The sequence below is a fragment of the Apodemus sylvaticus genome, chromosome 5 (genome assembly GCF_947179515.1).
Source record: "Apodemus sylvaticus chromosome 5, mApoSyl1.1, whole genome shotgun sequence".
Lineage (NCBI taxonomy): Eukaryota > Metazoa > Chordata > Mammalia > Rodentia > Muridae > Apodemus > Apodemus sylvaticus.
The window spans coordinates 139,048,045-139,074,609 of NC_067476.1; the positions used below are offsets into that span (position 1 = coordinate 139,048,045).

Genomic DNA, 26,565 nt, shown 5'->3' on the forward strand with positions numbered 1-26,565 from the left:
GACAGACAGGTAGCACTGGGCATCCACCAGCAGGGCAGTTTGGAACTAGGATGACTGGACCATGTCACTCGGTTGGTTAAATACCATTCTGGGTGTTTTTTGGTGAGGGTGCTTTTGAGATAGAATTAAATTTAAATTAGGTTAATTGGAGTACGGAAAGCTCCCTCTGTGCTATGAGTAGCCTCATCTAATCTAATATAAAAAACCTGACCTCCCCTGGAGCAAGAAGAAATTTGCCAGTAGTCAACCTCAGGAATGGGACTGCAGCTCTTTGGGTGTTGCTGTCATCTAACCTAAGATTTCTCAAACCTTAGGAATCCTGACAGCAAATCCTTTAAGATAAAACAGCTCAGTTTGGCATGAGAGCAAAAATCTGTAATCTCAGCCTTTGAGAGGTGGAGGCAGGAGGAGGAAGAGTTCAAGGCCATTCTCAGATACACAGTGAGTTCTGGATCAGCCTATGATACTTATACAAGACTGTCTCAAAATGAAAGAAAACAACCCAAACACACACCACACCACACCACACCACACACACACACACACACACACACACACACACAAACGTACATCCTGCTGGTTCTGTTTTCTAGAGAACCCTGATGAATATTAACATTAACCAAAGTAACAAATACCATGATAGTGCATGAACACATCAAATAAAAAGGTTTTTTGTTTTGTTTGATTTTGAGGTGTCTCTACATAGTCCTGGCTGTCTTGAGACTCCCTATGTAGACCAGGCTGGCCTCAATCTCAGAGATCTGGGTGCCTCTGCTTCTGCCTTGCAAGTGCTGAGATTAAAGGCATGCACCACCATGGTGGGCTTTGTAGAAATACTTGTAATGTACAATTACAATAAAAAAGATGGTGACCATCTGTTACCTGTCTTGAGTTTGAGGCCAGCCTGGGGCATATAGTGAGCACCAAGCCATAGAGAAATTCATTAACTACATCCTATTTCAAACAACAAGTTACCAGTCTTTCTGGTGAAGTCACCATTCTCTCTTTGGTGACGTCATCATTCTCTTTCTGGTGACGGCCCCTAGTTCTCTTATGAGATTAGCTATGGTTCAAAGACAGAATTTTAAAGGAATGTTTAAGAAATTGGGTTAGAAATTTATTTATTGCCTTTATGTTAGTGCAGGTACCCATGGAGGTGGGCATTGAATTCCCTGGAGCTGGACCTACAGAGGGTTGTGGGCTGCTACAGGTGCCATGAAAACTGAATCTAGGTCCTTTGCTTAAGCAGCCAGTGCTCTTATTTATTTGTTTTTAATTAATTTTTTAAAATTGGGAGGCCAGGCCTGTCTACAGAACAAGTTCCAGGATACCCAGGGCTATGCAGAGAAACCCTGTCTCGAAATATATATATTAATTTATTTCTTTACTTACTAGGCATGCTTGGTGTGCACGGGTTAGACTGCATCCGTGGGAATCAGTTTTCTCCTTCCACCATGTGGGTCCTGGGGACTGAACTCGGTTGTCAGCTTGGGGTAGGTGTATTTACCTGTTAAGCCATCTCACTGGCCCTGGTTTTATTTTTTTGAGACAAGGGGTCAAGTAGCCCAGGCCAGGTTTTAGGAGTTGTTGGAGAATAAAGCCAGACAGACTTTATGCATGTTAGGCAAACACTCTCCCAACTGAGCTATGCCGCACCCTGTGGACGTTTTTAAAAAAAAGATTTATTTCATTTGTATTTTTTTTTAAGATTTATTTATTTATTATATGTAAGTACACTGTAGCTGCCTTCAGACACACCAGAAGAGGGCATCAGATCTCATTATGAATGGTTGTGAGCCGCCATGTGGTTGCTGGGACTTGAACTCAGGACCTTCAGAAAAGCAGTCGGTGCTCTTAACCACTGAGCCATCTCTGCAGCCCTCATTTGTATTGTTCAGTGTGTGTGTGAGTATATATGTATATATGCAACATGTGTCATGTGTATGTCTGCTCTTGGAAGTAAGAAGATGTAAGGTTGAAGTTACAGGCTGTTGTGAGCTTCCAGAAGTAGATGCTGAGAACAGAGCCACCAGGGTCTTCTCAAAGAGCAGGAAGCCCTCTTAACCACAGAGTCATCAATCTCGCTCCCACGACTGGCTTGGTGTGAGACAGACTCTCGCTTTGCTGGCCTGTGTCGGTGATCTTCCTACCTCTGCCTCCTCAGGGCCAAGGTGTGTGCTGCTACACTCAGCTCACTCCCTCTTAAGCCCAGGGCAAAGACAAAGCTTTTCTTTAGAAATGGTTTCTCTTTTAATTTACCACTTAACCAAGAGGTGGTTCATCTTCTGGAACCAAAAGAATCTAAGATGGCCTCAGAAGGCCTACTTCCTTATAACACAGACAGAGACAAAACCAGAAACAGTCTGGCCTCAGTTCTCTCCCGAGGAGACTAAGCACAGGCCTTTACACAGATGACTGGCTGGCCATGCCCTGCCCCTCCAAACAGTGTGACACAGGTGAGACCACTTCTGACTCACCGTCCACACTGCCTGCCTCTTCCTCAGCCACAAGCAGGCACTCAACCATCTGAATGAAGAACTGAACGTTTGTTTACTGTTGAATGGGAGGTGACAATACCTGCTTCCCCAAAGAAAACAGCCCCAGATGCAGTAGCTGTCGGAGCATCTAGGTGTAGAGTCAGTCACCCAGGAGCCAGAGATGGTGGCTCCCGATGGGCTTACAGAGAATCAGGCAGCACTCCTCAAACATGGAGACTCTTGTTTTTAGAAACTCTTTGCACATGGCCTCCCAGGGCAGTTGGGGCCCTAGGGCAGCCACTGGGGAAGAGGCAGGAGCAAGGGCACAAGAATCAGGGTCAGCAGAGGCACTCCATGCTTGCTCGGACTCGCTCCATTTCGTGCAGGAAGCTGTAGAACTGAGGCAAGGTTAACTCTGGGGAGAGAAAATTCAGTTTGAGGTGAGTGTTTCCAAGGCCATAGAATTACCAGGAAAATCCATTTCTACCCACAGCTATTGTTTGTTTATTCACCTGACAGGAGCAGACCCAGGGCCTTATAGCCAGAGCTCCATCTCCGGGCTGACATCTATATTCTTTGGTAATCTTAGCACTCTTTTCCTCTTGTGGTGCTGGGAGTCAAACCCAGACCTATAGCATGCTAAGGCCAGGGCTCCATTGAGCTACATGCAGCTAAGTGGCTCCGGATGTATAACCTATCGGAAGAAGGAACCTACAGTTTTGACTTCAAGGGTCTCAGCTCCAAAGTGAAGTGTGTGTGTAACACAGAAGCATGGAGGGTTTCACAGGGCATTCAGGAATGGCCACAACAAGAGTTTCTTGCCTCCAGGGTCTGGAGAGATGGCTCAGCGGTTAAGAGCACTGACTACTCTTCCAGAGGTCCTGAGTTCAATTCCCAGCAACCACATGGTGGTTTACAACCACCTGTAACGGGATCTGATGCCCACTTCTGATGTGTGAGATATCTACAGTGTATTCACATACATAAAATAAATAAATAAATCTTAAAAAACAGTTTCTTGCCTCCAATCTGCTTCCATTTTACCCCCCACCCCAAACCCCTTCTACTCAGGCTTTCCAACCTCCCAGTAGTCTAGCAACAGTCTGAGAAGGAAGGAAGTGGAGGCCACTCTAGAGCTTGGTGATGCCCCTGTCTTAGAGAGATGGGCTCTGTGAGGAAGACTTCACCAGCCCAGGGGAGTGAGGAAGGAGGTGGAAAGTGACAGAGTGTGGTTGAGACTCACCTATATACAAATTTTCAGCTTGTTTTCCTTTCTTAATCACCAACTTTAACTAAGAGGAAAGGGGGGAAAGGAGAAGGTAGAGAAGATAAATAAATAACTTTAAAATTAAAATGATGGGCCAGCGAGATGGCTCAGTGGGTAGTGCTTACTACATGAGCCTGGTAACCCAGGCTTGACCCCTGGAATCCACATACAGGTGGGCGAAGAGAACCAACTCCACCAAGCTGTCCTCTGATCTCCACATCCATGATGCGCCATTCCTCTCTCACACACAATAAATACTACTACTACTACTACTACTACTACTACTAATAATAATAATGATAACAACAACAATAATGACATTTGAATGACAGCGGAGAAAAGATATTCCTCCAAACCTTTCCCCCTAAGTACACTCCCAAGATTCCCAGGAGCTACAGGAGACTAAGCCTCCAGCCCCGAGCTAAAGCCGGGCCCCATCAGAGGCTGTCTTAGAGGGCTATCTTAGGACTTAAATGAAGTGGACTAAGCTGTCAGTGCCCAGGCCTGTGAAGTAACAACTTGTATGACTACCACCACAACGAGCTCATCTGAAGACAGGCATGTATGTGGGGATCACATCCTTGACTGATCACACTGCTCTGAGATGCAACGGGCACTTTTAGGGGAATCTCACCTAAGAAGATATCAAACCTGGCGTGGTTTAGATGAACATGGCTGCCACAGAGTCATGTATTTGAATGCTGTGCCACAAAAGTGCAACTCTTTGGTAGTATTAGAAGGACCGGGAGGTACGGCCTTGTTGGGAGTGGCCTGCTCTCTCCCGCCATCCCCCTCCCTCATCTCTCACTCCCTGCGGCCTATAGATGAGGATGTAGAATTCTCAGCCCCCTCTCCAGCACTACCTCTGCCTGTGCACTGCCATGATGATGATTACTGCCAACAGCCCTGTAAGCAAGTCCCTCCCCCACCCCAGTTACATGCTTTCTTGCACGAGCTGCCTTGGTCATGGTTATCTCTTCATAGCTAGAACACTGACTAGAACAAAAACCAATACAGTTTTTGGTTGTTGTTGTTGTTTTGTTTTTGTTTTTTTTCGAGACAGGGTTTCTCTGTGTAGCCCTGGCTGCCCTGGAACTCACTCTGTAGACCAGGCTGGCCTCGAATTCAGAAATCCGCCTGCCTCTGCCTCCCAAGTGCTGGGATTACAGGTGTGTGCCACCACCGCCCAGCGGCCAATACACTTTTAATAAAAACAATCAGAGAAAGTGGCTCGAGAAGCCCAAACTGTCCTTGAACTTTTGATGTTCGAACCTCTTGATTGGGGGGGGGGGGGGTTACAAGCCTGTGCCACCACGCCCAGCTGTGGATAACCTTTAATCAGGTGGAAGTCCTCCCCACTGACACAGACTTACCTGTAAGAATATGCTTCCCACTTTCTCTAATTCACTGCTTCCAGACGTCACTGCGACACACACAGAGGAGAACACTAAGTGACTGATGGACGACTTGGGAAGAGCTCAGTTTAGCAGGCTGTCCTGAGCAGCCATGTTGGGGTGAACAGGAACCAGAAAGGTGTGCCAGGGGTGGAGATGGCTGCCAACCCCCCTACACACACACACACACACACACACACACACACACACACACACACACACACAAAAGCGTTAGAGATCAAGGACACGTCTTCCCCACCCAGGCTTTCTGAAAGCCTTTTTCCAGCCCCAGGACAGCCACACAGGTAACCAGGAATGGATCTATCTAGTTACCTCCAAATCTCCACTCCATATCAATCAGCTGGTTAACCATCAGGGTCTGACCTATGGCCCACTGGGCAAGGGTCGGGGCGTTCTGCTTCCACTAGAAGAAGAGCAAAGGCCAGCATCAGCAGAGTGGGGACCATCACCCCATCCCTGTGGCCAAGCACTACCGAGCTCTGCTCTCAACAGAGAGAGAAGAAAGCAGAACCAAGCCGAGTCTACCTGTCACACATCCAGACATGGCGGGGATACAATCTTTCAGCAGGGCACCAGGAAGCCTGGCTGACCTTGAATTTTCTCTGTATCTGAGGTTGGCCTTGAGCCCGACTCCCAGTGCTGGGATTACACGCAGGCTCCACTACACCCAATTTAAGTATTCTTTTTTCATCCCAAGATCTAATCCTATTGGAACAATGGCATTAATATTTGTCAAGCCAAAGGAGAAACATTAGGGCTGCTCGGAGCAGAGCTGGTTGGCAGCTGCAGGTGTGTCTTCCGAGAAACTGAGGGGGGGAGGATGGGATGGTTTTGTCTTGCTCAGCATTTTTTCTCCTTTTCTTTTCAGGAAATAAAAGCCAGGCTCTTAACCTTGATTACTAGAATTATACCTTTTCAGAAAAGAAAGTGGCTTTCTCCTCGCTAAGTCCTGTAAGAGAACAGAAGGATATTAACATAACAAAGAGCACCCTGGCCCTCATCCTCCCCCCCCAACCCCCCAGATAAAGACCCACCTAGTGTCAGGAGATCAGTCCGCACCTGCTCTGCAGTGAGGCCCTTCTTCAGAGCACCTTGGGAGAAATCACAAAGTGTAAATGAAAGCAGTGGTCAGTAAAAAGTATTTGTTGGAGCCAAATTATGCCACACAGAAGACAAAAGTAGCAGCCTCTCTTCAGTGGCTGCAGAGAAAATGCAGGCCGGAAACCACCGTGGGGCAGGGCAGGGCAGGGCAGCCAGGCAACTGCGCAGTGGGGTCCAATGCCCTCCAGGGATTGACAACTGGAGATCCAGGGCAGGCAGTGTGGCATGGAAGAAGTCTAGGAAAAGGCACACAGTTGAGTGAGGTGGTCACGCCTTTAATCCCAGTGCTGGGGAGGCAGAGGCAGGGGGATCTTTGAGTTGATCTACAGAGAAACCCTGTCATGAAAAGAGCCCCCCCCCACGACCCACCCAAAAGAGAGTGGAACTTAGAGATATAGCTTAGTTAGCTTCCTTGGAGCTGTGAAAGCTGGGACTAAGAAAGATTCTTAACTCCTGACAATCCTCCTGCCTCAGCTTCCCCAATGTTGGGCTTATAAGTGGTGGCCATCATGCCAGTATTCCTGTGTCCACATTGATCCAAGGTACCACTAGTTATTGGCCTTCTTTGGTCCCTTTGCTGGAAACAGTCTTCCCTGAGCCGTACTCAAACCTCTATGAATCTCAAGCCTCCAGAGAGGACCCAACAGTGTCACTTAAAATGGCCTTGTGAGAGCAGGCAGTGGTGACACTTGCCTTTAATCCCCGCCCAGGGAGGCAGAAGCAGGCATATCTCTGAATTTGAGGACAGCCTGGTCTACATACTGAGTTCCAAGACAGCCAGGGCTACACAGAGAAACCCTGTCTAAAGGGGGAAAAGGCCTTATCGGGGCTGGAGAGATGGCTTGTCTTGCAGAGGACCTGAGTTCAGTTCCCTGAACCCATCTGGAGTAACCCAACCCCCCTGTAACTCTGGATTCAGTTGAATCCAACATCTCCGGCCTGTGAGGGCACCGGCCTGTGAGGGCACCGGCACTCATGTACATATCCGGCTGCCCTAGACACATAGATAATAGAAAACAAAAGGCATTGGGAATGTGACAGTGTAGCCCAGTGGTAGAAGCCTTGCCTAGCATTAGCTAGGCCCTCAAAAAGACAGACAGAAAGAAAGGCAGACAGACAGAGAGACAGACATATCTACACAGCACATAAAATAAGTGAGCTAAACAATAACAAAAAAAGTAAGGCTTTTGCTGTTGTCTTGTGACAACAATATTATGTAGGCCGGCTGAGAACCTGCTGCACTTGTCCCTGATCTCTTGATCCTCCTGAGTGCTGAGATGACAGACAAGCATGTGCCAACTTTTCTCCCTCCCTTCTTTCCTTCCTTTCTAATGTGAAGGCGGTAGAATCGTAGGCCACATTTCTATTATTATCACCATCACCATTATTATAAACGGGGTCTTACTGTGTAGCCCTAGCTAACCTAGACCAGGCTGGCCTGAAACACCCAGATCCACTTGCCTCTGACTCCTGAGCACTGGGTTGAAAGGTGTGCATCACCACACCCAGCTTCCTTTGGTCCCTTTTTCTTTTTCTTTCTCTTGTACATGCACACATAGGTTGTGCTTTTTGAGAGTCTCAGGTAGCCTAGGCTAGCCTCAAACCTACTATGTAGATTAGAATGTCCTTAAGCCCCCTGATCCTTCTGCATCCGCCTCTCTTACGCTGGGACTTTTCTCTATTATAAACACAGTGTTACTTTGTTTTGCTTAAGCCAACAAGTATACTAACTAAGTGACTTGCAGACTAGAGGTGCCCCAGGAGCAGTTCCTTTAATTCATACTATCTTGATAGCCCGTCCTGATGACCAGTACTGCGCAACTTCCCAGCAGGCCGGACGGGACACAGCACGCTAAGCTCTAGACACCCAGGAACAGGCTCTCCACTCTGTAGTCGCTTCTGTAAGCAGAAGCTGAACCTTACAAACATGAGCTCCCTGAGGCCTCTGGGGCTGCTTTTTCAGTTGTGTCCTTTGGGAGTCAGAGGACAGACATGTGGACTCCACCTGGGTACGGAAAGCTTGCTGGGGTAGGAAGAGTAGGTGGCAGAGGGTGTGAGGTGATCACTGAACCACTCAGCCTGGAGGCTGGCCAGCTGAATCCACCCCGTGAGACCCAGAGGGGAACAAGGTGGCAGTCAGTATATACTGACGGAATTCCTGCTGTGTGTCAGCAGCATGCTCGACACGGGGAGACATTAGTAAGTCACACAGACAGTAACGTTGGCCTTAGGGAGGCCTGTGTTCCACTGAGAGACAGATCATATTAGTAATATAAGAAGTATAAAGAGTGGGCAGTGGTGGCGCACACCTTTAATCCCAGCACTTGGGAGGCAGAGGCAGGCGGAGTTCAAGGCTAGCCTGGTCTACAGAGTGAGTTCCAGGACAGCCAGAGCTACACAGAGAAAACCGTCTTGAAAAACCACAAAAAAAAAAAAAGTATAAAGACCACACAGAGTATGGAGAGGTCAACAGCAGGGAAGGTGAAACTCCTGAGGCCTCAGGCCAACATCAACATCAGCTAAAAACCAACTGTAGGAAAAGAGCACTTCCATGCCTTAGGAATGTGGAAATTTAGTGAATTCTTAGTTTAGCAAAATTAAGAAAAACAAGTATATCTTTCTCTCTCTCTCATACGCTCTCTCTCTTTCACACACACACACACACTCTCTCATACACACTCACATACATAAACTCTCTCATATACACTCTCATACTCTCCTCATTCTCTCTCACACACACACACTCACAGACACACACACTCTCACCCACATACTCTAATACTCTCTCATTCTCGCTCACACACACACACACACACACACACACACACACACACTCACTCTCTCTCATATACTCTCTCTTGCACACACACACTTTCTCATACACTCTCATACTCTTATTCTCTCTCTCTCTCTCTGTCTCTGTCTCTCTCTGTCTCTTTCTCTCTCTCTCTCTCACACACACACACACACACACACACACAATCTGTGACCACTGCTCGATGGGGATCATTTTTCATTTTATCTGATTATAAACAGAACATGTTGGGGAGCCGGGATGGAAAATTACCTTTAACAGAAAATAAAGGTCAGTCATAGATCACCCCTAAGGAGCAGGCAGCTTGCTAGGGACTGACAGCAGCAGCTTAAGCAGGTCCTGCCCAAGTCCACACAGGTGAGAACCTGGAGAGGCAGGCCCCTCACATCTATTATCTCTCCCCGCCTATTCTGTTTTGTTTCCACTGGTGCTGGAGATTGAAACCAGGGCCTTGTGCACTCCAGACAGGTGGTCTGCCACTGAGCTATTTATCACCAGCTCTTCCTTCCAACAATGGGTTCAGGAAACCCCCCTCAGCTCCATTTCATCCCAGAAGAAGGTAATCAACAGAGGTGATTATCAGAATGCAGAAAGCACCCCCAGGCACAGACACCAAATCAATTCAGGACAGGGCCCTATCTAGACCCTGCTGAGCTGGAGAACTATGGCCTTAGCAGAACACAAAGCAGCAGACAAGGAGGAACCGAGAACTCTGGAGGCAAGATTTCCTTTGGAGAGGTTATCTTTCACAGATAGATAAGCAGGTATTTGGAATGCACAGTTGTCTGCTACTAGCGGTAAACACACCCAGTCTGGGAGTAGAGAGACCTGGGGGCAACAGGAAACAGTTTAGTTAAGGGCGGGTGGCTGTTTCAGCGAAATTTTTTTTGCTTTTCTTTTGGTTTGATTTTTCAAGACAGGGTTCCTCTATGTAGCCCTAGCTGTCCAGGAACTCATTCTATGGACCAGGATGGCCTCGGATTCAGAGTTCCACCTGCCTCTGCCTCCCGAGTACTTGGACAGAAGGCGTGGCCAACACAGCCTGGCAAGTGTAGTTCTAAAGAACCACATAAAAGGTTACTTACATATGGTACCGCTCGCCTTTATTCACAGCACTGTGGATGCAGAGACAGGCAGATCTCTTGGCTTCCAGGCCACCCTGGTCTACATAGCAAGTTCTAGGCCAGTCAAGGCTACACAGTGAGACCCTATCTCCAAAAAGCCCCAAACCAAACCAAACTAACTATACAAACAAACAAACAAACAAAAATACGCAGCTCTGTAGTGATAGTTCCACGAAATGCAATAAAAATTAATTTCTAGAGATATGAATAAAAAAAGCATCGCACACAAAATGTGAGTTTTGTGACCACAGTCTTCAGAGGCTGAGATAGGACTGTTGACAGTTCAAAGCCATCCAGGACTACACAGCAAGAATCCACTGGCCTGCCTGGGCCTCAGAGTGAGACACTGTTTCAAAAAACAAACAAGACAAGCAAACAAACCAAACAGCTTAGTCAGAAAGTGCTGTGTAAGCGTGAGGCTTGTGAGTCAGAGCCTGGGTAGTGATGCTCCACTGAAATCCCAGCACTGAGGACTGCACTGCGGGCCTGGCCAGCCAGACTGGCTACTGAGATGAGCCTCAGGCCCGGGAGAGACCCTTCTCAAAAACAAGGTGTTTGGCTCTGACCTCCTCATACATGCACACACATGCATGTGCACACACATGTACCTGAACATGTACAAACATATAATGGCAACAAACAAAAAAAGAAAAAAAATCCATTGCTTAAAGAAAAGAAAAGAAAAAAGAAAAGAGAAAAAAAGCCAGGTAGTTGTGTGCACACACCTTTAATCCCAGCACTTGGGAGACAGAGGTAAGCGGATTTCTGAGTTCGAGGCCATGAGACCATCCTGGTCTACAGACCAGGAACTCAGGACAGCCAGGGCTACACAGAGAAACCCTGTTTCAAAAACAAACAAACAACAACAAAAAACAAAATCAAAACAAACAAACAAAAATCCATTGCTGGGCAGTGGTGGTACACGCCTTTGATTCCAGAACTTGGGAGAAAGAGGCAGGTGGACTTCTGAGTTCGAGGCCATCCAGGTCTACAGAGTCTCAGAAACCCTGTCTCACAAACAAACAAACAAACAAACATATCCATTATATGGGCTGGAGAGATGGCTCAGCAGTTAAGAGCCCTGACTGTTCTTCCAGAGGTCCTGAGTTCAATTCCTGGCACCCACATGGTGGCTCACAACCATCTGTAAGGGGATCTGATGCCCTCTTCTGGTGTGTCTGAAGACAAGCACAATGTACTCACATGCATGAAATAAGGCCACTAATTTCACAATCATAGCAAGCTCGAGGGCAGCTGAGGCTACCTAGAGAGATTATCTCCAAACATATTATGGGCTAGGGGTTAGGGGAGTAGCTGTCAGCCTGAGGGAGACCCTGGATTCCAGTGGCAGCATTACATCATAGGAGGGAAAGGGAAAGGGAAAGGGCCAGCTGGGGTAGGGCATGTATTTGATCCTAGAGGAATTGGAAGAAGCAAGAGAATCTCCATGAGTTGGAGACCATCCTGCTCTCCACAGAAAACTAAAAACTGGCCAGGCGGTGGTGGCCCTTTTTTTTTTTTTAAAGATATATTTATTTATTTATTTTATTTTATGTATATGAGTACACAGCCTTTTTTTTTTTTAAAGATATATTTATTTATTTATTTTATGTATATGAGTACACAGTAGCTGTCTTCAGACACACCAGAAGAGGGCATCAGATCCCATTACAGATGGTTGTAAGCCACCATGTGGTTACTGGGAATTGAACTCAGGACCTCTGGAAAAACAGTCAGTGCTCTTAACCTCTGGGCCATCTCACCAGCCCCCGGTGGTGGCCTTTAATCCCAGCACTTGGGAGGCAGAAGCAGGCAGATTTCTGAGTTCAAGGCCAGCCTGGTCTACAAAGTGAGTTCCAGGACAGCCAGGGCTACACAAAGAAACCCTGTCTCGAAAAAAAAAAACAAAACAAAAAAACCCAAACCAAAACCAAAACAAACAAACAAAAAAACCCCTAAAAACTGCCAGGGGTATAGAGTGAGACTCAGATAAAGAGAGACTCAGAGAGAGAGAGAATGGGGTGGAGGGGAATTGACTCAAGTGACACTGGTGAACCCTTACCCTTTAATTTCTGGATTTAGGAATGTAGGAAGAGTGGCTGGAGAGATGGCTCAGAGGTTAAGAGCACTGACTGCTCTTCCAGAGGTCCTGAGTTCAATTCCCAGCAACCACATGGTGGCTGACAACCATCTGTAATGGGATCTGATGCCCTCTTGTGGTGTGCCTGAAAACAGCAACAGTGTACTCATACATAAATAAATGATTCTTTTTTTTTTTTCTTCGTTTTTTTTTGTTTTTTCGAGACAGGGTTTCTCTGAGCAGCCCTGGCTGTCCTGGAACTCACTCTGTAGACCAGGCTGGCCTCGAACTCAGAAATCTGCCTGCCTCTGCCTCCCAAGGGCTGGGATTAAAGGTGTGCACCACCACCTCCCAGCAATAAATAATTCTTTAAAAAGAAATTTAAAAAGGAATGTAGGGGCTGGTGAGATGGCTCAGCAGTTAAGAGCACTGACTGCTCTTCCAAAGGTCCTGAGTTCAATTCCCAGCGACCACATGGTGGCTCACAACCATCTGTAACAGGATCTGATGCCCTCTTCTGGTATGTCTGAAGACAGCTACAGTGTATTCATCATTTACATAAAATAAAGTCTTTTAAAAAAAAAAAAGGAATGTAGGGCAAAGACCCATCTTTGAGCTACTTCCTTGGCATGGCTCCTCGGCTATGCCAGCACACTGCCCCTGGCATCCTCTGGGTACCAACAAGCTCACAGGCCTCTTAGACTAGCAAGTCCCTCAGATAAAATAACACAGTACTGACATATAATCAAAGCAACTACATACTCTGAACTGCCTCTTGGTTTCTCAGAGCCCCTAACGTATTGTGAATACACGGAAACGCTAGTTATACCACTTTACTTGGGAATAATGAACAAACGCATGTCTGTCGTGCTGCGTATAGGCACAATGTTAGAATGTTTAAGGTGCATGCTATCACTTCTGACTTATAAAATGCTTTCGATCCTTTCGTGGTTGGTTGAGTCTACACACACAGACCACCGAACATTCCGAGAGCTGTAACATTTCTCTCCACGCTTGCATTCCCCTGCAGACTGCATGCCCTGCCATGCCTGGCTGTTTACAGGATGCTGCCCGTGTGATTCCCCAACTAAAGGAAAGCTCAGGCAGCAGCAGGGTCTCTGTGGCGACAACTCACCATTTGGAACCAGAAGGAGGCTTTTCATGATGCTTTTGAGGGGGCCAAGACTGATCTGATTGGTGGTGGCAAATTCAGAGAGCTGAGCCAGAAAGCGCTCCACCTGCAGAGAGGAGACAGAACAAACAGGCCAGGCATTTACTTACCTCTTAAAAAGGTTTATTTGGGGCTGGAGAGATGGCTTAGCGGTTAAAAGCACTGACTCAGAGGTCCTGAGTTCAATTCCCAGCAGCCACATTGTGGCTCACAACCATCTGTAATGGGGACTGATGCCCTCTTCTGGTGTGTCTGAAGACAGCTATAGTGCACTTATAGATTTAAAAAAAAAAAAGAAAGAAAGAAAGAAAAGAAAAAAGGTGTATCTTATGTGCCTGAGTATTCTGACTGCATGTGTGTTTCATGGGATCTGTGGAACAAAAATGGCAGAGGGTTGTGAACTGCCACGTGGGTTCTGGAAACTGAACCTGAGTCCTTTGCAAGAGCAGGCAGTGCCCAGACATTCTCTAAGTTGGCAGGGCTGTGGACCACGTTGGCCAAACCTTCTTATCAGAATGCCTTACTCACCTCTTTGGGCTCAGTTAGGAAATGGAAAAGCACTTCTGCCAGGGCCGAGAACTGCTGTAAAAGGGGAACACAGAACATGAGCACCACTCTGTTCCCTGATGCCCACCGCCCAGTGTGCCCATCCCCCAGTGTGCCCACCACTCAGTGGGCCCATCCCCCAGTGTGCCCACTGCCCAGTGTGCCCATCCCCAGTGTGCCTACCCCATCCAATGTCTCCACCCAATCCAGTATGCCACATATCACCCAGCTATAGGCTTTTGAGAAGAATTCTTTGGGAATTTATACAGTGCAATTTGATCATGCTCACCCCCTCCTCCCTTATTTATTTATTTAATTTGGGGCTGTATGTGTGGGGCAGTCAGAGGACAACCTTCAACAGCTGGTTGGGTCTCATTGTGTAGCCCTGACTAGCCCAAAGCTTGCTATGTAGACCAGGCTGGCCTGGAACTCACAGAAATGTGCCTGCCTCTGCCACCCCAATGCTGGGATTAAAGGCGTGTGCCACTGCGCCTGGCACCGCTGTCATCAGCTATCTTAACTATTGTCCCAAGTAAACATCAGAAAAGGTGCTTGAGGTCCTTCTAGACGACAGTGTTAGGGACATGTTAGCCAGTGAAAGTACGTGCCTCTTCACTCACTGGATCGATGGACCAAGTCTGGGGACACAAATCCTACACCCGACGGCTCTAGGGAGTACTGGCCAGCCTTCCCAGAGGACAACGGCATAATACACATCTAATTTTAATATCAATCACAGCCCTAGAATTATGAATTTTATTGCAAATAGTATATGGTTTATATCTGTTCCTTTCTCTGCCAAGTGTGGGTTTGAGACCCAGGTCGAGCCGCTGAGGTGCCTATGTAACCAAAAGCTCATCTGGCCTGCAGGTTCTCCCAGCATCCTCAGTCCCCACCTGTTACAGGGCATGGCTACCACATCCGGCTTTCTACCCTGAACTTTCCAACCAACGGCTCTATGGAGGCTCTTTACTATAGAATCTAGACATTTTGCATTCTCCACTCTCCCCCTTCTCTTTCTCTCTCTTCGTCCCTCTCTCTGCATTTCTCTCTCCCTGCATACATGCACTCGCTCTTTCTTCCTTCCTTTCCGACCCCCCTCCCTGTCTGCAGGGTGACTTCTCTGGCCTCCTTCCTTGGGACCAGTGAACCTGCCAGAGCGCTGCCCCTAATTTACCGTTGTAATTTTTAAATCCGCTTAAATTGGTTTATTTCATCGTCGGAGAAAACCTATCACCAAGTATTATTGTTCATTTAAACAAATAAATGAAACTCAGCCAGGCATGGCAGTACACTCCTGAAAACCTCTCACTGGGGACTCAAGAGACACTTCCTGGGAAGCTTAGACCCAGTCTGGGAAACATCTAGAGGGGTGAAAGGGTTATTTATTTATCTTTTTTTTTTTCAGGAGGTCTCTTGAAGTTCAGACGGGAACTCAGACGGGGTCTCTTGAAGTTCAGTGAAAACTGGTGTGAACTCCCACCTCCTAAGTGCTGGGATTGACAAGGACCACTGCAACCCGTTTATTCCGATGCCCCTCACTTGGCTAATTCCAGCAGTGTAAACAGGAGGTGGCATTCGGAGTTCTGCCAGGCCTCTAAAACACGCACCTTTCCTTTCCTGGACTGGAAAGGGGTGTGGTCACCGGTCCGGTCAGAGCCTCTTCCGGCTCAGGGCCCCCCCCCCGGGGGTGGGGGGGCACTTAGGCCTGGCCACACTTGAAACCGCTTGCAGTCGATTTGCCCTCCCTAATCTGTTCAATCCAGGGTCCCCTTGGAATCCCCTCATTCCCTCCTCTAGGAGCGTACAAATCTGGTCCCCACCTCTGGAGTGCGTCCGCCCATTCCCGAGCCCCTCCCATGCCCAGGCGAGGCCCACCTGCGCGTCCAGCTGGTTCAGCTGCTGCATGTCGCCGCGCACGGCCTCGGGCACCGGGTCCTGCGTGCAGTGCAGGCGGCCCATGGTGCCAGGAGCCCCGCAACCGGGCAGCGGCGCTGGCTTCCTCCTCCCGGGTCTCGGGTCTCGCTGCGCTTCCGCAGCCGCACTTTCGCCACACTCCCAGGCACTGTTCTCGTGACAGCGCACGCGCAGCCGCCGGGTTCCAGGAACCGCTCTGAGCATCCCAGTAAGATCCCAAGTCTCTGTCTGGGAGACCCTGTATATAAAGCGCTTGTCTCATCTGAGCGTCAGTTTCACAGAATAATGTTATCTAGGGTGGCTTCTGGGGTTTTCATCCTCCCAAAACTTTTGACCTCAGAGCCTGGAGCATCTCCTCTATACATTTGGTGTGGATCTTTTTGGTCCTGGATCTTTGCATAGACTTGACAAGGACTCCGCCACTGAGCTACATCAAAAGCCCCCAGAAAATACTGAATGCCTAACACTGGTAACAGGGAAGGGCATAAGCCAGACTATGGTGTCCCTCTGAGAGTCTACACCAGACTGAAGTAGCAGATCTGAAACTTGAACAGGCGTTAGTGTCATCTGGACAATTTCACATAGCTGCCAATGGCTGAGTCCCTCCCCCAATCTCTGAGTTCTGAGCTGAGCGGCTTGGCGAACAGCCGGATAGTGTACTTTTCCCCATCAGTTCCCAGGAACCACACTTTGAGAGCCTCTGGAATAGAGGAATCGGATCCAGCTAAGGACTGTTGAGAGCCCTGGGCAAGGCGGTGGTCAGAAGGGTTAAGCTAGTAAGACCCCTGGCAATCATGATGGGGCTAGGGTCAAACTCAGAGCACTTGCCCAGCCCATTCACCTTCAGAACTCAATCTCTGGCAGGGTGGGAAGACCCAAGCTTGAGTTCTCTGAGTTCTCTGCAATCACTGGGTGAATGCTGACTTCACCCTCATTAGACCAGAGAAAATAGGAGCGTACTCCCTGGGTCCTAAGCAAGGGCTGTGTCTGACACTGAGTCTAGCCTGAGAGTACCCTGGAAACCTGGGGGTAGAGTTGGCTGCCCTTCTGGCACAGGTTTGGACCTTTACACTTCTCTGAAAAGTTTCCCTTTGGAAAACACTGATAAAAAATCTTTTATACGGAGACTAAGCGTTTCCAAGTGTGTGTAGCTCACAGGACACAGGTGGCCAAGGACAGTTGTGAAATGTCCCGACACAAAACTATAATTTCTTAAAGCATGAAATGTGGTGGTGTACCCTTTTAATCCCAGTACTCAAGAGGCAGAGATAGGGGTGGATCTCTGTGAGTTTGAGGCCAGCCTGGTCTACATTGTAGGTTCCAGGCCATCCAGAGCTACATAGACACCCAATCTCAGAAACAAACAAAACAAAACAACAACAACAAAATTATAAGCTTTTTTTTTGTAGTTTTCTTTTGTAATTTAATTGCTCAATTCTCAAGCTTTGTGTGTGAACTTTGGAGATGACAATGTCCTGTGGCAGTGGCAAAAGGGTGGACATCCCTACAGATTAGTCCTTCTTTCTTTCTCTCCCACTCTTTGCCAGACCTTACCCACAAGATCAAGCCACGTAGCTGCCAGGAACTATGTAGACCAGGAGCCAGGCTAGCGTGCAGGGCATGTCTTCCTTCTAAACACTGGGATTGCTGGCCTGCCTGTGCTCTTCTTTTCCCCTTCGCTTTAGGCTCTACAGTTTAGACATGGGGACTCACCATACAGTCCAGGCTGGCCTCAAATCTTTCCTTGCTGCTTTTGTTTGTTTGTTTTGAGACAGTGTTTCTCTGTGTAGCTCTGGCTGTTCTGGAACTTGCTTTGTAGACCAGGCTGGCTTTCAACTCAGGGATCTATCTTCCTGTCTCTGCCAGCCTTCTGCCTCTGTAATAGGTGCTGAGATTTTGGGCTGGTGTCACCAGACTCTCTCATCATTTTATCCCATTTATTGACTGCTTGTTGTAGGGCAGTGTGAAGACGCTGGCTGACCAAGCCTCCACTGAGAAATGCAATATAGAATCTCAGGCTTCAGAAACTAGTCAGGATCAAACTCATAGCCCAACGCATGCTGGGTACTTGAGCTACTACTACACATTCCAATTCCTAAGGAATCTGCATTAGCACAAGCAGGATAGGAACCTTCTGTGCCCACCTCCTGAGTTCTAGGATTATAGGTCTATGAATGCTAGGTTTATGAGGAGTTGTGGGTGGACCTTAAGGCCATCCTCATGCTAGGAAATCGCTCTACTTATAGAGCTCCAACCCAACTCCTAACGATCAGTTTTTATGTGTTGGATTTTAAGTAGCAGACATCATGTATGGAGATATACACCATATTGTCTGTATGTTGATCCTTCTGTATATTGGTCCCTCTGAGTTTCTTTTCTAACTTTTTGTCCCAGGAACAGAGCATTGTTTCTATTTTATGCTCTTGTCATTTCACATTGTTTTATTTTGAGACAGGATCGCTGTCTGGTGAGTTGGCCTAGTAGGTAAAGATGCTTGTTGTTGAGCCTGAGGACTTGAGTTTGATCCTTGAAATATACGAGCGGAAGGAGAGACCCAGTTCTGACCTTCATACACACAGAGATGAAACTAAATAAACACCCAAGTTAATTAAGTGACTGGGTCAGGCTGGAACGATGGCTCAATGGCTAAGAACACCCGCTGCTCTTGCAGAGGACCCAGGTTCAGCTCCCAGCACCAGCTGCCAGCTCACGACCATCTGGGACTACAGTTCCAGGGGACCCAATGCCCTCTTCTGGCCTCCAAGAGCACACACATGCAAACACTCAGACATGTAAGTAACTGGGTCTCATGTAACCCAGGCTGACCTGGATCTTACTGTACAACGAAGGCTGCTTCATGCCTTGAATGCTCAGATTATACATGAATGCTGGCGTGCTTAGTCTTTAATCTTTTGCTTTATCTTATTTTACATGTATAAGTGCTTTGCCTATGTGTATGCCTGTGCTCTACTTGTGTATCTGGTACCTGCAGAAATCAGAAGAGGGCATTGGATTCCCTGAAGCTGGAGTTATTGATGGGCATTATGGATGGTTGTCAGCCACCATGTGACTACGGGAACCTTACCCAGGTCATCTCCAAGGACAGATGCTCTTAACTGCTGAGCCATCTCTTCAGCCCTTATTTTATTTACTTTTTTGAGACAGGGTCTTACAACATCACCCCAAATAATTCAACAGCCTGGCCATGTCTAGGCTGACCTCAGAGGGATCATCACAACCATCTTCCTGTTTCTGCCTCCTGACTGTTGAAATCACAGGTGTGAGCCACCACTCTCTCTGCCTCTGCCCCTGGAGGGCTGATAGTATAGGTGTATGGCATCACACCTAACTTTCCTTTTATTAAGAACCTCACAACTCACAGAGGCAGCACAGTAGGCTACCTTTTTACTTTTTAAGCTTCCTGTGTTCAGTTTTTGGCCTGAAAATATTGAGTGAAATTTTTCAGAAAAATACTAGTTCATACATTTTAAATTGCACATCTCTCTGAGTAGTGATCATTTCTTTGGCCAACCCACTCTGTTTTACCCTTTTTATGGTGTGTCCACATTGCATACACATTTGCCTATGTGTATACATGTGCTCTGCTTGTGTATCTGGTACTGGCAGAAATCAGGTTTCTGATGCTACTTGCCCATCAGGAAGGTTATTTCCCTCCTTGCCCCCAACCCCCAGACAGGGTTTCTCTGTATAGCCCTGGCTGTCCTGGAATGTACTCTGTAGACCAGGCTTACCTCTGCTTCCCAGAGTGCTGGGATTACAGGCTTGTGCCACCACTGCCTGGCATCCCTCCTTGCTTTTTGAGCTGGGGTCTCAGTTTGTGGCCCAGAATGGCTTGGTGCTCATTACATAGGTCACACTAGCTTGGCATTTATCGTAGTCCCCTTGTCTTTGTCTCCTAAGTGCTGGGATTACAGAAAGACTGAACCACACCCGAGCATAACCTGTTTGTTTGTTTATTGACACAGGTTTCTCTGTGTCTCTCTGGTGTCCTGGAACTTGCTCTGGTCACAAACTCAGAGATCTGCCAGCCTTTGCCTCCCAAATGCTGGGATTAAAGGTATGCCCTACCAATACTCAACTAGAATATAACCTTCTTGTTTATAGATGGAGATTGTCCTATGTTGCTATGCCTACATTCAAGTTTTATAAGATCCCTAAAGCACATCAGTAGGGTGATGCTGGCAAAAACAGCTATGCCAGACAAAAGCTATAAAGATCCTCCTTGAAGTAAAAGGTGAGAGTTCTTGATGCAATAAAGAAAGAAAACAAAACAACATTAGCCTGATGTGGTGGCACTTACCTGTAATTTTTGACAAGCTGAGGCTGGAGGATGAATAAGACTTGGCTAACCTGGATTATGTTGTGAGAATACAGCCAGAAGAACAGATAATCTCACACTATAAAAGTTAAAGGCGCACGCCTGTAATCCCAGCACTCTGGGAGGCAGAGGCAGACGGATTTCTGAGTTCCAGAACAGCCAGGGCTATACAGAGAAACCCTGTCTCGAAAAAACCAAATTAAAAAAAAAAAGTTAAAGGCATAAAGGCACAGTGCTTATTTGGATGAAACTGGATCTGACAGTGGTGGCAAATTCTTATATTCCCCGCGTTGAGGAGGTGGGCAGGACAACTCAGAGTTTGAGGACACACTGGACAATATAGGAAAATCTAATTCACACAGACACAGACACACATACATACCACGGGGCGGAGTGGAGAGAGAGAGAGAGACAGAGGGGGGAGGGAGGGAGGGAGAGAGGGAGGGAGAGAGAGAGAGAGAGAGAGAGAGAGAGAGAGAGAGAATAATGGTGGCACATGCCTGTAATCTCAGTACTAGGAGGTTGAGGTTTGGAGGCTCAGACTTCAGGGTCACCATTGGCTACATAATCAGTTCAAGACTAGCCTGGGCTACATGAGACACCTCCTTCTCCAAATGTGGCATTAAATTTGTAGTTAGAAAACATGTTTGTATGACAATGATGTGTTGAACCAGAAAGTACAAACCCTACAGAAGATTTACTCAGGGGACTGGCTCCCTGGAAAGTGTGGCTCCAGGCCTTTACCACAGGATGGATTGTAACAGCCATGAGAAAGAAATTTAGATGGGAAAATGAAACACCCTAGAAGAGGCTGTGTCTACCTTTGAAGAACCTGATACCACATCACCACATTATTTACAACTATCTATCTATCTATCTATCTATCTATCTATCTATCTATCTATCTATCTATCTGAAACAGGGTTTCTCTGTGGAGCCCTGGCTGTCCTGGACATCTCACTGTAGACCAAGCTGACCTCGAACTCAGAGATCTGCCTACCTCTGCTGTGCTGGGGTTAAAGGCATGTGCTACTGCACCACCACTTGGCTCCTTCCTTCTTTCATTAATTAATTAATTAATTAATTAATTAATTAATTTAGGGGGATTTCCAGTGTGCTGACACAGAGTATCAGGTAGTGTAAAGGACTAATGAAAAAAAAACAGAGAATGTGAAATCACACCTGTACCCCCAGTTCTTAGAAAGCAGAAGCAGGCGGGGCAGTCGGTGGTGGCGCACGCCTGTAATCCTAGCACTCAGGGAGGCAGAGGCAGGCGGATTTCTGAGTTCGAGGCCAGCCTGGTCTACAGAGTGAGTTCCAGGACAGCCAGGGCTACACTGAGAAACCCTGTCTCAAAAAACCAAACCCAAAAAACCAAAAAAAAAAAAAAAAAGAAAGAAAGAAAGAAAGAAAAGAAAGCAGAAGCAGGCTGGTCTGTGCATTAAATTCCAGGCCAGCCAAAGGTATACAGTGAGATGCCTTCTCAAAAACAAAGCAAACAAGCAAGAAGCTCAAAAACGTCTATCTCGGGCATGGGGGAGGGGCGGTACATTTCCAGCGCTCACTAAGGGTTTCAGGACCGACTCATCCTGGATGCCGGGGACCACTTTTTTTTTTCCGGTCCCCATAGCCTCGCGCAGGAAGGAGAAAGTGCCAGTTACTGCAGCAGGAAATGCATGCCCAGAGGCCTCCCTTCCACAGCACCTCTTACCCGCACTTCAGACTTAATGAGGGACCCGCTCCCTTCATTCACTTTGAAATATCCCTCTCCCTTCTTTCCTCGGTCCTCCAGTGAAAGGCCTTGTAAAGCAGGGGCCTGCTCAGGTGGGGACTCCCGCTGCGAAGCTCACGGGGTCCCGCATGTCCCCTAGGGGAAAGATCCGAGCTTGCTGCTCTAAAATGCTGCCTTAAAGCTTTTTCTTAAACTTTTAAATGTTGTAAATTCTTATCTGATTGAGAGAAATAATATCCCTTGCCACCTTTATCTGGTTTGTCTGCCTGCAGGATTCCTCCAGATTCAAAACATTCCATCCCAGCCAGGCCTCACCTTGGGCCTTGGGGCCATTTTACAAAACATCTAGTTAGCGTCATGTCTTGTTTCTAGCAAAAAAAAAAAAAAAAAAAAAAAAAAAAAAAAAAAAAAAAAAAAAAATTGAACAACAAAACACAACTCCCTTTTTTTTTTTTTTTATCCTCACCTTAATTTCCAGTTTTGCACCTCTGTCCTAACAGCATTCAAAAATGCAAAAATGAGGGATTGCTACACGTTTGAGAACAGGCCTGGTTACATACCAAGTGCCAGGCCAGTGTGGCTTTCTGCCTCTGTCTGTCTATCTTTGTTCCCCACTACACTACACACCCCACCCCACCTCACCTCACCCCCAGTCTGTGTGAGCACTTGAATGCACACACGCAGTGTAAAAGAAACTGAAAATGAGAAGGTAAGGTTTGAGGTACAGTTTGATGGTAGATGGGGGATTTGATTTCCAGCTAGTACTGAGAAGGTAGAAGCCAGAAAAGAAAGGGAAACAAATCCATCCCCATTTAGGATCCCAAAGAGACCACTAAATTTTGAAATTGGTTCTCAGCTTGCATAGAAGCCAGGGTGCTAGGTAGGACTCAAATCCATGTTCCCTTTCTACCTTTACATGGGTAAATGATTGAAAACGGCCATCCAAAAGATATAACCCTGTTGGGAGAGGACTCGCCTAGGATGCAAGGAACCCTGATCACCCGCATAAGCAAAAGCAGGTGAAGGAACACATCCCTGTGATTTCAGCACTTAGGAGCCAGAGGCAGGAGGATCAGAAGTTCAAAGTGATCCTTGGCTGCAGGGGGAGTCTGAAGTCAGTTTGAGTTACATGAGACGCTGTCTTTAAAAATGAAAGAGCCCTTTGTGGATATTCTTTTTTCCTTTATGTTTGTCTTTCAAGACAGAGTCTCACTATGTAGCTCTGGCTGGCCTGGAACTCAGAGACCCTCCTGCTTCTATTTCCCAAGTGTTGTGTGTATATCACTATGCCTGTCTGATATTCCTAAAGGGAAGCTCTAATTCTCTGGTTTTCCTATAAGTTTTGTTGGTGAACTTGCATGTTTGTTTAAAAATCCCTCCAAAACTAGACTGGCCATGGTGGCACATGCCTTTAATCCCAGCACCAGAGAACCAGAGACAAGAGGATCTCTGTAAATTCAACGCCAGCATGGCTTACAGAGTGAGTTTCATGACAGTAAGGACTACGTACAGAAGCCCTGTCTCAAAAAAAAAAAAAAAAAAAAAAAAAAAAAAAAAAAAAAAGTCCTTCCAAACCTTAAATGACTCTTCTGACATTTATTTTAAAAGTTGAATTCCTCAAGTGACAGTGCTTCCCTTTAGAGATCCTTTGCATCTTAGCACTCAAGAGGCAGAGGCAGGAAGATATCTGCAAGTTTTAGGTCAGCCTGGTCTACGTAGTGAGTTCCAGGCTAGCCAGGGCTATGTAGAGAAACCCAGCCTCAAAATAAAAAAATTAAAAATTAAAAAACAAATCAATTAAAGATCCTTTTGCCTAAGCTCCATGGGACATTAACGCTGCCCACCTGGGAAATTTGCCTTTTAAAGGCCCTATTGGCAGTTCCTAGTTCGAGGCAGGGGTGATAATGCCGGTATCTTTCGGAAATCTCACCCCTCATTTCAAATGCATGGGAGGAATTACTTTGCCAGAGAAGATGGGGCCCAGGTTCTCTATTGTCTACTCTGTTTTTCTCTTTGGAACAATTATAAAGTGAATGCTGGGTGTGACCCCCATGGGGAATTGCAAAGTTGGCCTCTGCTGGATGCTGTGAACCTGGCTGGGGGTTTAACTTGAGAAGTGTTACCTGAGGAAACTTTTCTTCTAAAACACCTTCCTCTTCTGAGATACGGAGGAGTCCATTCAGTCATTCAACCAGGAAGGGCCTAGCTATTTAATAAGCACCTACTCTGTGCTGGGAACAAAGGGCATGACTCCTTCTGTGACTTTGTGTCTAAGGTATATTGTTGGTTCCTTTTTCTTTTTTTTTTTTAGCAGGGCATTGAACCCGGGGTCTCTTGCAAGCTAGACAGTGTTTAGTATGCATTGTTTGAAGAGCCACCCAAAGCCACTGCAAAGAGGAGAAATCTAGGGGGTGAGTGGCTGTTGGCAGATTTTATGGGCTGTAAACAGTGAGGGGGAGGAGAGGAGTGGGCAGGTCTGAAATGTGAGCAGGTATAAAATAGTCCCTAACCCTTGTCAGGTTCAGGACACCGGACAGGAGTGGAGGTGGGTGAGAAGGATGTATGGGGGCCTGTGATTCCTTAAGGCTCAACTAGCCTCCATCTGGAATATTTTTCGAGGCCCAGCCTAAGTAGGATTATCTGCAGGCTGTGAATGTGAACTTTAGGGAGTTTGGAGGGAGGAGTCCAGAGCAGGCAGTCTGAACCCAGAACTTGGGATGAGGGCAGGTAGCCAAGGGCAACAGCGAGGTCCAAGGCTTCAGGGCCTGCCCAGAAAGGGCGAGCCACACGCTTCCCTAGGTCCCTCGCTGGAAACCAGACTTGGCCGTTCTTTCCCTCTTGATTCCCACAGGATCAAGACTGTGCTTCTGAAGAGTTTCAGAGACGTAACTTGTTTGTCTGAAGGCAGCGGGAGTGTGTGAGGGGAGATGGTAATGAAGGAGAGATTCGGGAGACAGGTGTTTACTGAGTGCCTAATATGGAGGAGAGGTGGTACTTGATCTTGGTAGGCAAATAGGGTGGATGACTTAAAGTCACATCAGGGGGCTGGAGTGTTGGCTGAGTAAGTGTGAGACCCTGGGTTCCAGACCCCAGCATTGCCACCACCACCACCACCACCACCACCACCACCACCACCACCACCAAACTAAACAACACTTAGTCTAGTCAGTACTAGGTAAGAAAATAGTCAGTGGCCCGAAGAGGATTATGGGGTGGGGGTTTAAAAGAAAGGACCAGAGCAGTAGGCATGAGTGTTCCTGTTGAAAATGCAAAGTGAGAAGCGTGCTCGGCTGGTAAAGGTGGCCTCTAATGACACAACAATCAAGCCTGAGCACTTTACAATGGGCTTCCTTCTCTTTCCAGGGCTGGGAGGACCCCTGCCGTCATCCTGGGAAACGGGCCTTACTCTCATTATTATTCCAATTGAGGTAGGGAAGGGGTCTAAATTCTCAGCTTGGTACTCGAGGTGGGAGGGGGGTTGCGAGGGAAGCTGGGGGATCGAACAGGGATTGCTCCAGCTCCCCCCTCCCCCCCCCCCCCGCCCCCAAGCCACCTGTGGCTCTCAGGCAAACCTTCTCCCCTAGTTCAGCCTTAGTTGCTTCAACTGTAAGACGGGGCTCTTCATATTTGAGTCAGTATGAATGAAGACCTGAAGTAAAAATAGGCTAGCTTTGAAAGCCAGGTGGCCAGGGGACAGGGCTAGAAAGAAAGAGCCAGGAGAATGTTCAGTGGAGTGGAAAAACATTGACATTAAAGTTCTCATCATTTTTGTTGTTTATTTATGTGGGGATGTGAGTCTGCCTGGGTGTCCTCACACGTGTACATCGTCCTCCTGCCACAAAGTGTTTGGAGATTAGGGGACAGTTTTCTAGAGTCACTCTTTCTACCATGGGATGTCCGGGAATTGAACTCTGGTCATTAGGTTTGGCCACAAGCACCTTTACCTGCTGAGCCCACCCTCACCGCATTTTAAAACAAAGTCGTTTCTATCCGCCCCGATCTCCCTCAGCTGAGGATGATCTTGAATTATTTTTAATTTACTTTTACTCATATGCATGCGTATGTGACTCTATCAGATTATGTGCATCATACGTATGCAGGATCTGGAGTTAACAAGCAGTTGTGAGCCCTGGCAGGGGTGTTGGGGAACTGAACCAAGGTCCTCTCTGAAGAGTGAATAGTGCTTTTAATTGATGCTCTTTCGGGAACAGGCTTTCTTGTTCCCCAGACACCTAGGCTGCCCCAGAACTCACTCTGTGGATCAGGCTGTCCTAGAACTTAGAGATCTACTACCTGCTTTGGCTTCCTGAGTGCTGGAATTAAAGCCATGTGCCACCATTCCAGGTCACCCGCTTTGAAGTTTTGATCCACTTCTCTCTATCTCTCTCATAAGTGCTGAAATGACCAGCATGGGTTCTTATGTCCAGTTTTAGTCCACTATGAGACTATGGTTATTAATTAATTAATTAATTAATTAATTTGGAATTACAGATGGTTGTGAGCTGCCACGTGGGTACTTGGATTTGATCCTGGGTCCTCTGTAACTAGTCAGTGCTCCTAACCACTGAGCCATCTCTCCAG

General features: G+C 47.2%; 1 protein-coding gene across 1 annotated transcript; it reads right to left on the reverse strand.

Moving 5' to 3' along the window:
- Positions 1-2,527: 2,527 nt before the first annotated feature.
- On the reverse strand, positions 2,528-16,034 carry Commd7 (COMM domain containing 7). The gene is made up of 9 exons (XM_052183971.1): positions 15,875-16,034; positions 13,979-14,032; positions 13,415-13,517; positions 6,194-6,250; positions 6,071-6,108; positions 5,472-5,562; positions 5,118-5,167; positions 3,721-3,769; positions 2,528-2,892 (listed from the first exon to the last, which is right to left on the reverse strand). The coding sequence occupies exons 1-9, from the start codon at positions 15,956-15,958 to the stop codon at positions 2,816-2,818; spliced, it is 603 nt and encodes a 200-aa protein (XP_052039931.1). The 5' UTR covers positions 15,959-16,034; the 3' UTR covers positions 2,528-2,815.
- Between the last annotated feature and the right edge of the window lie 10,531 nt (positions 16,035-26,565).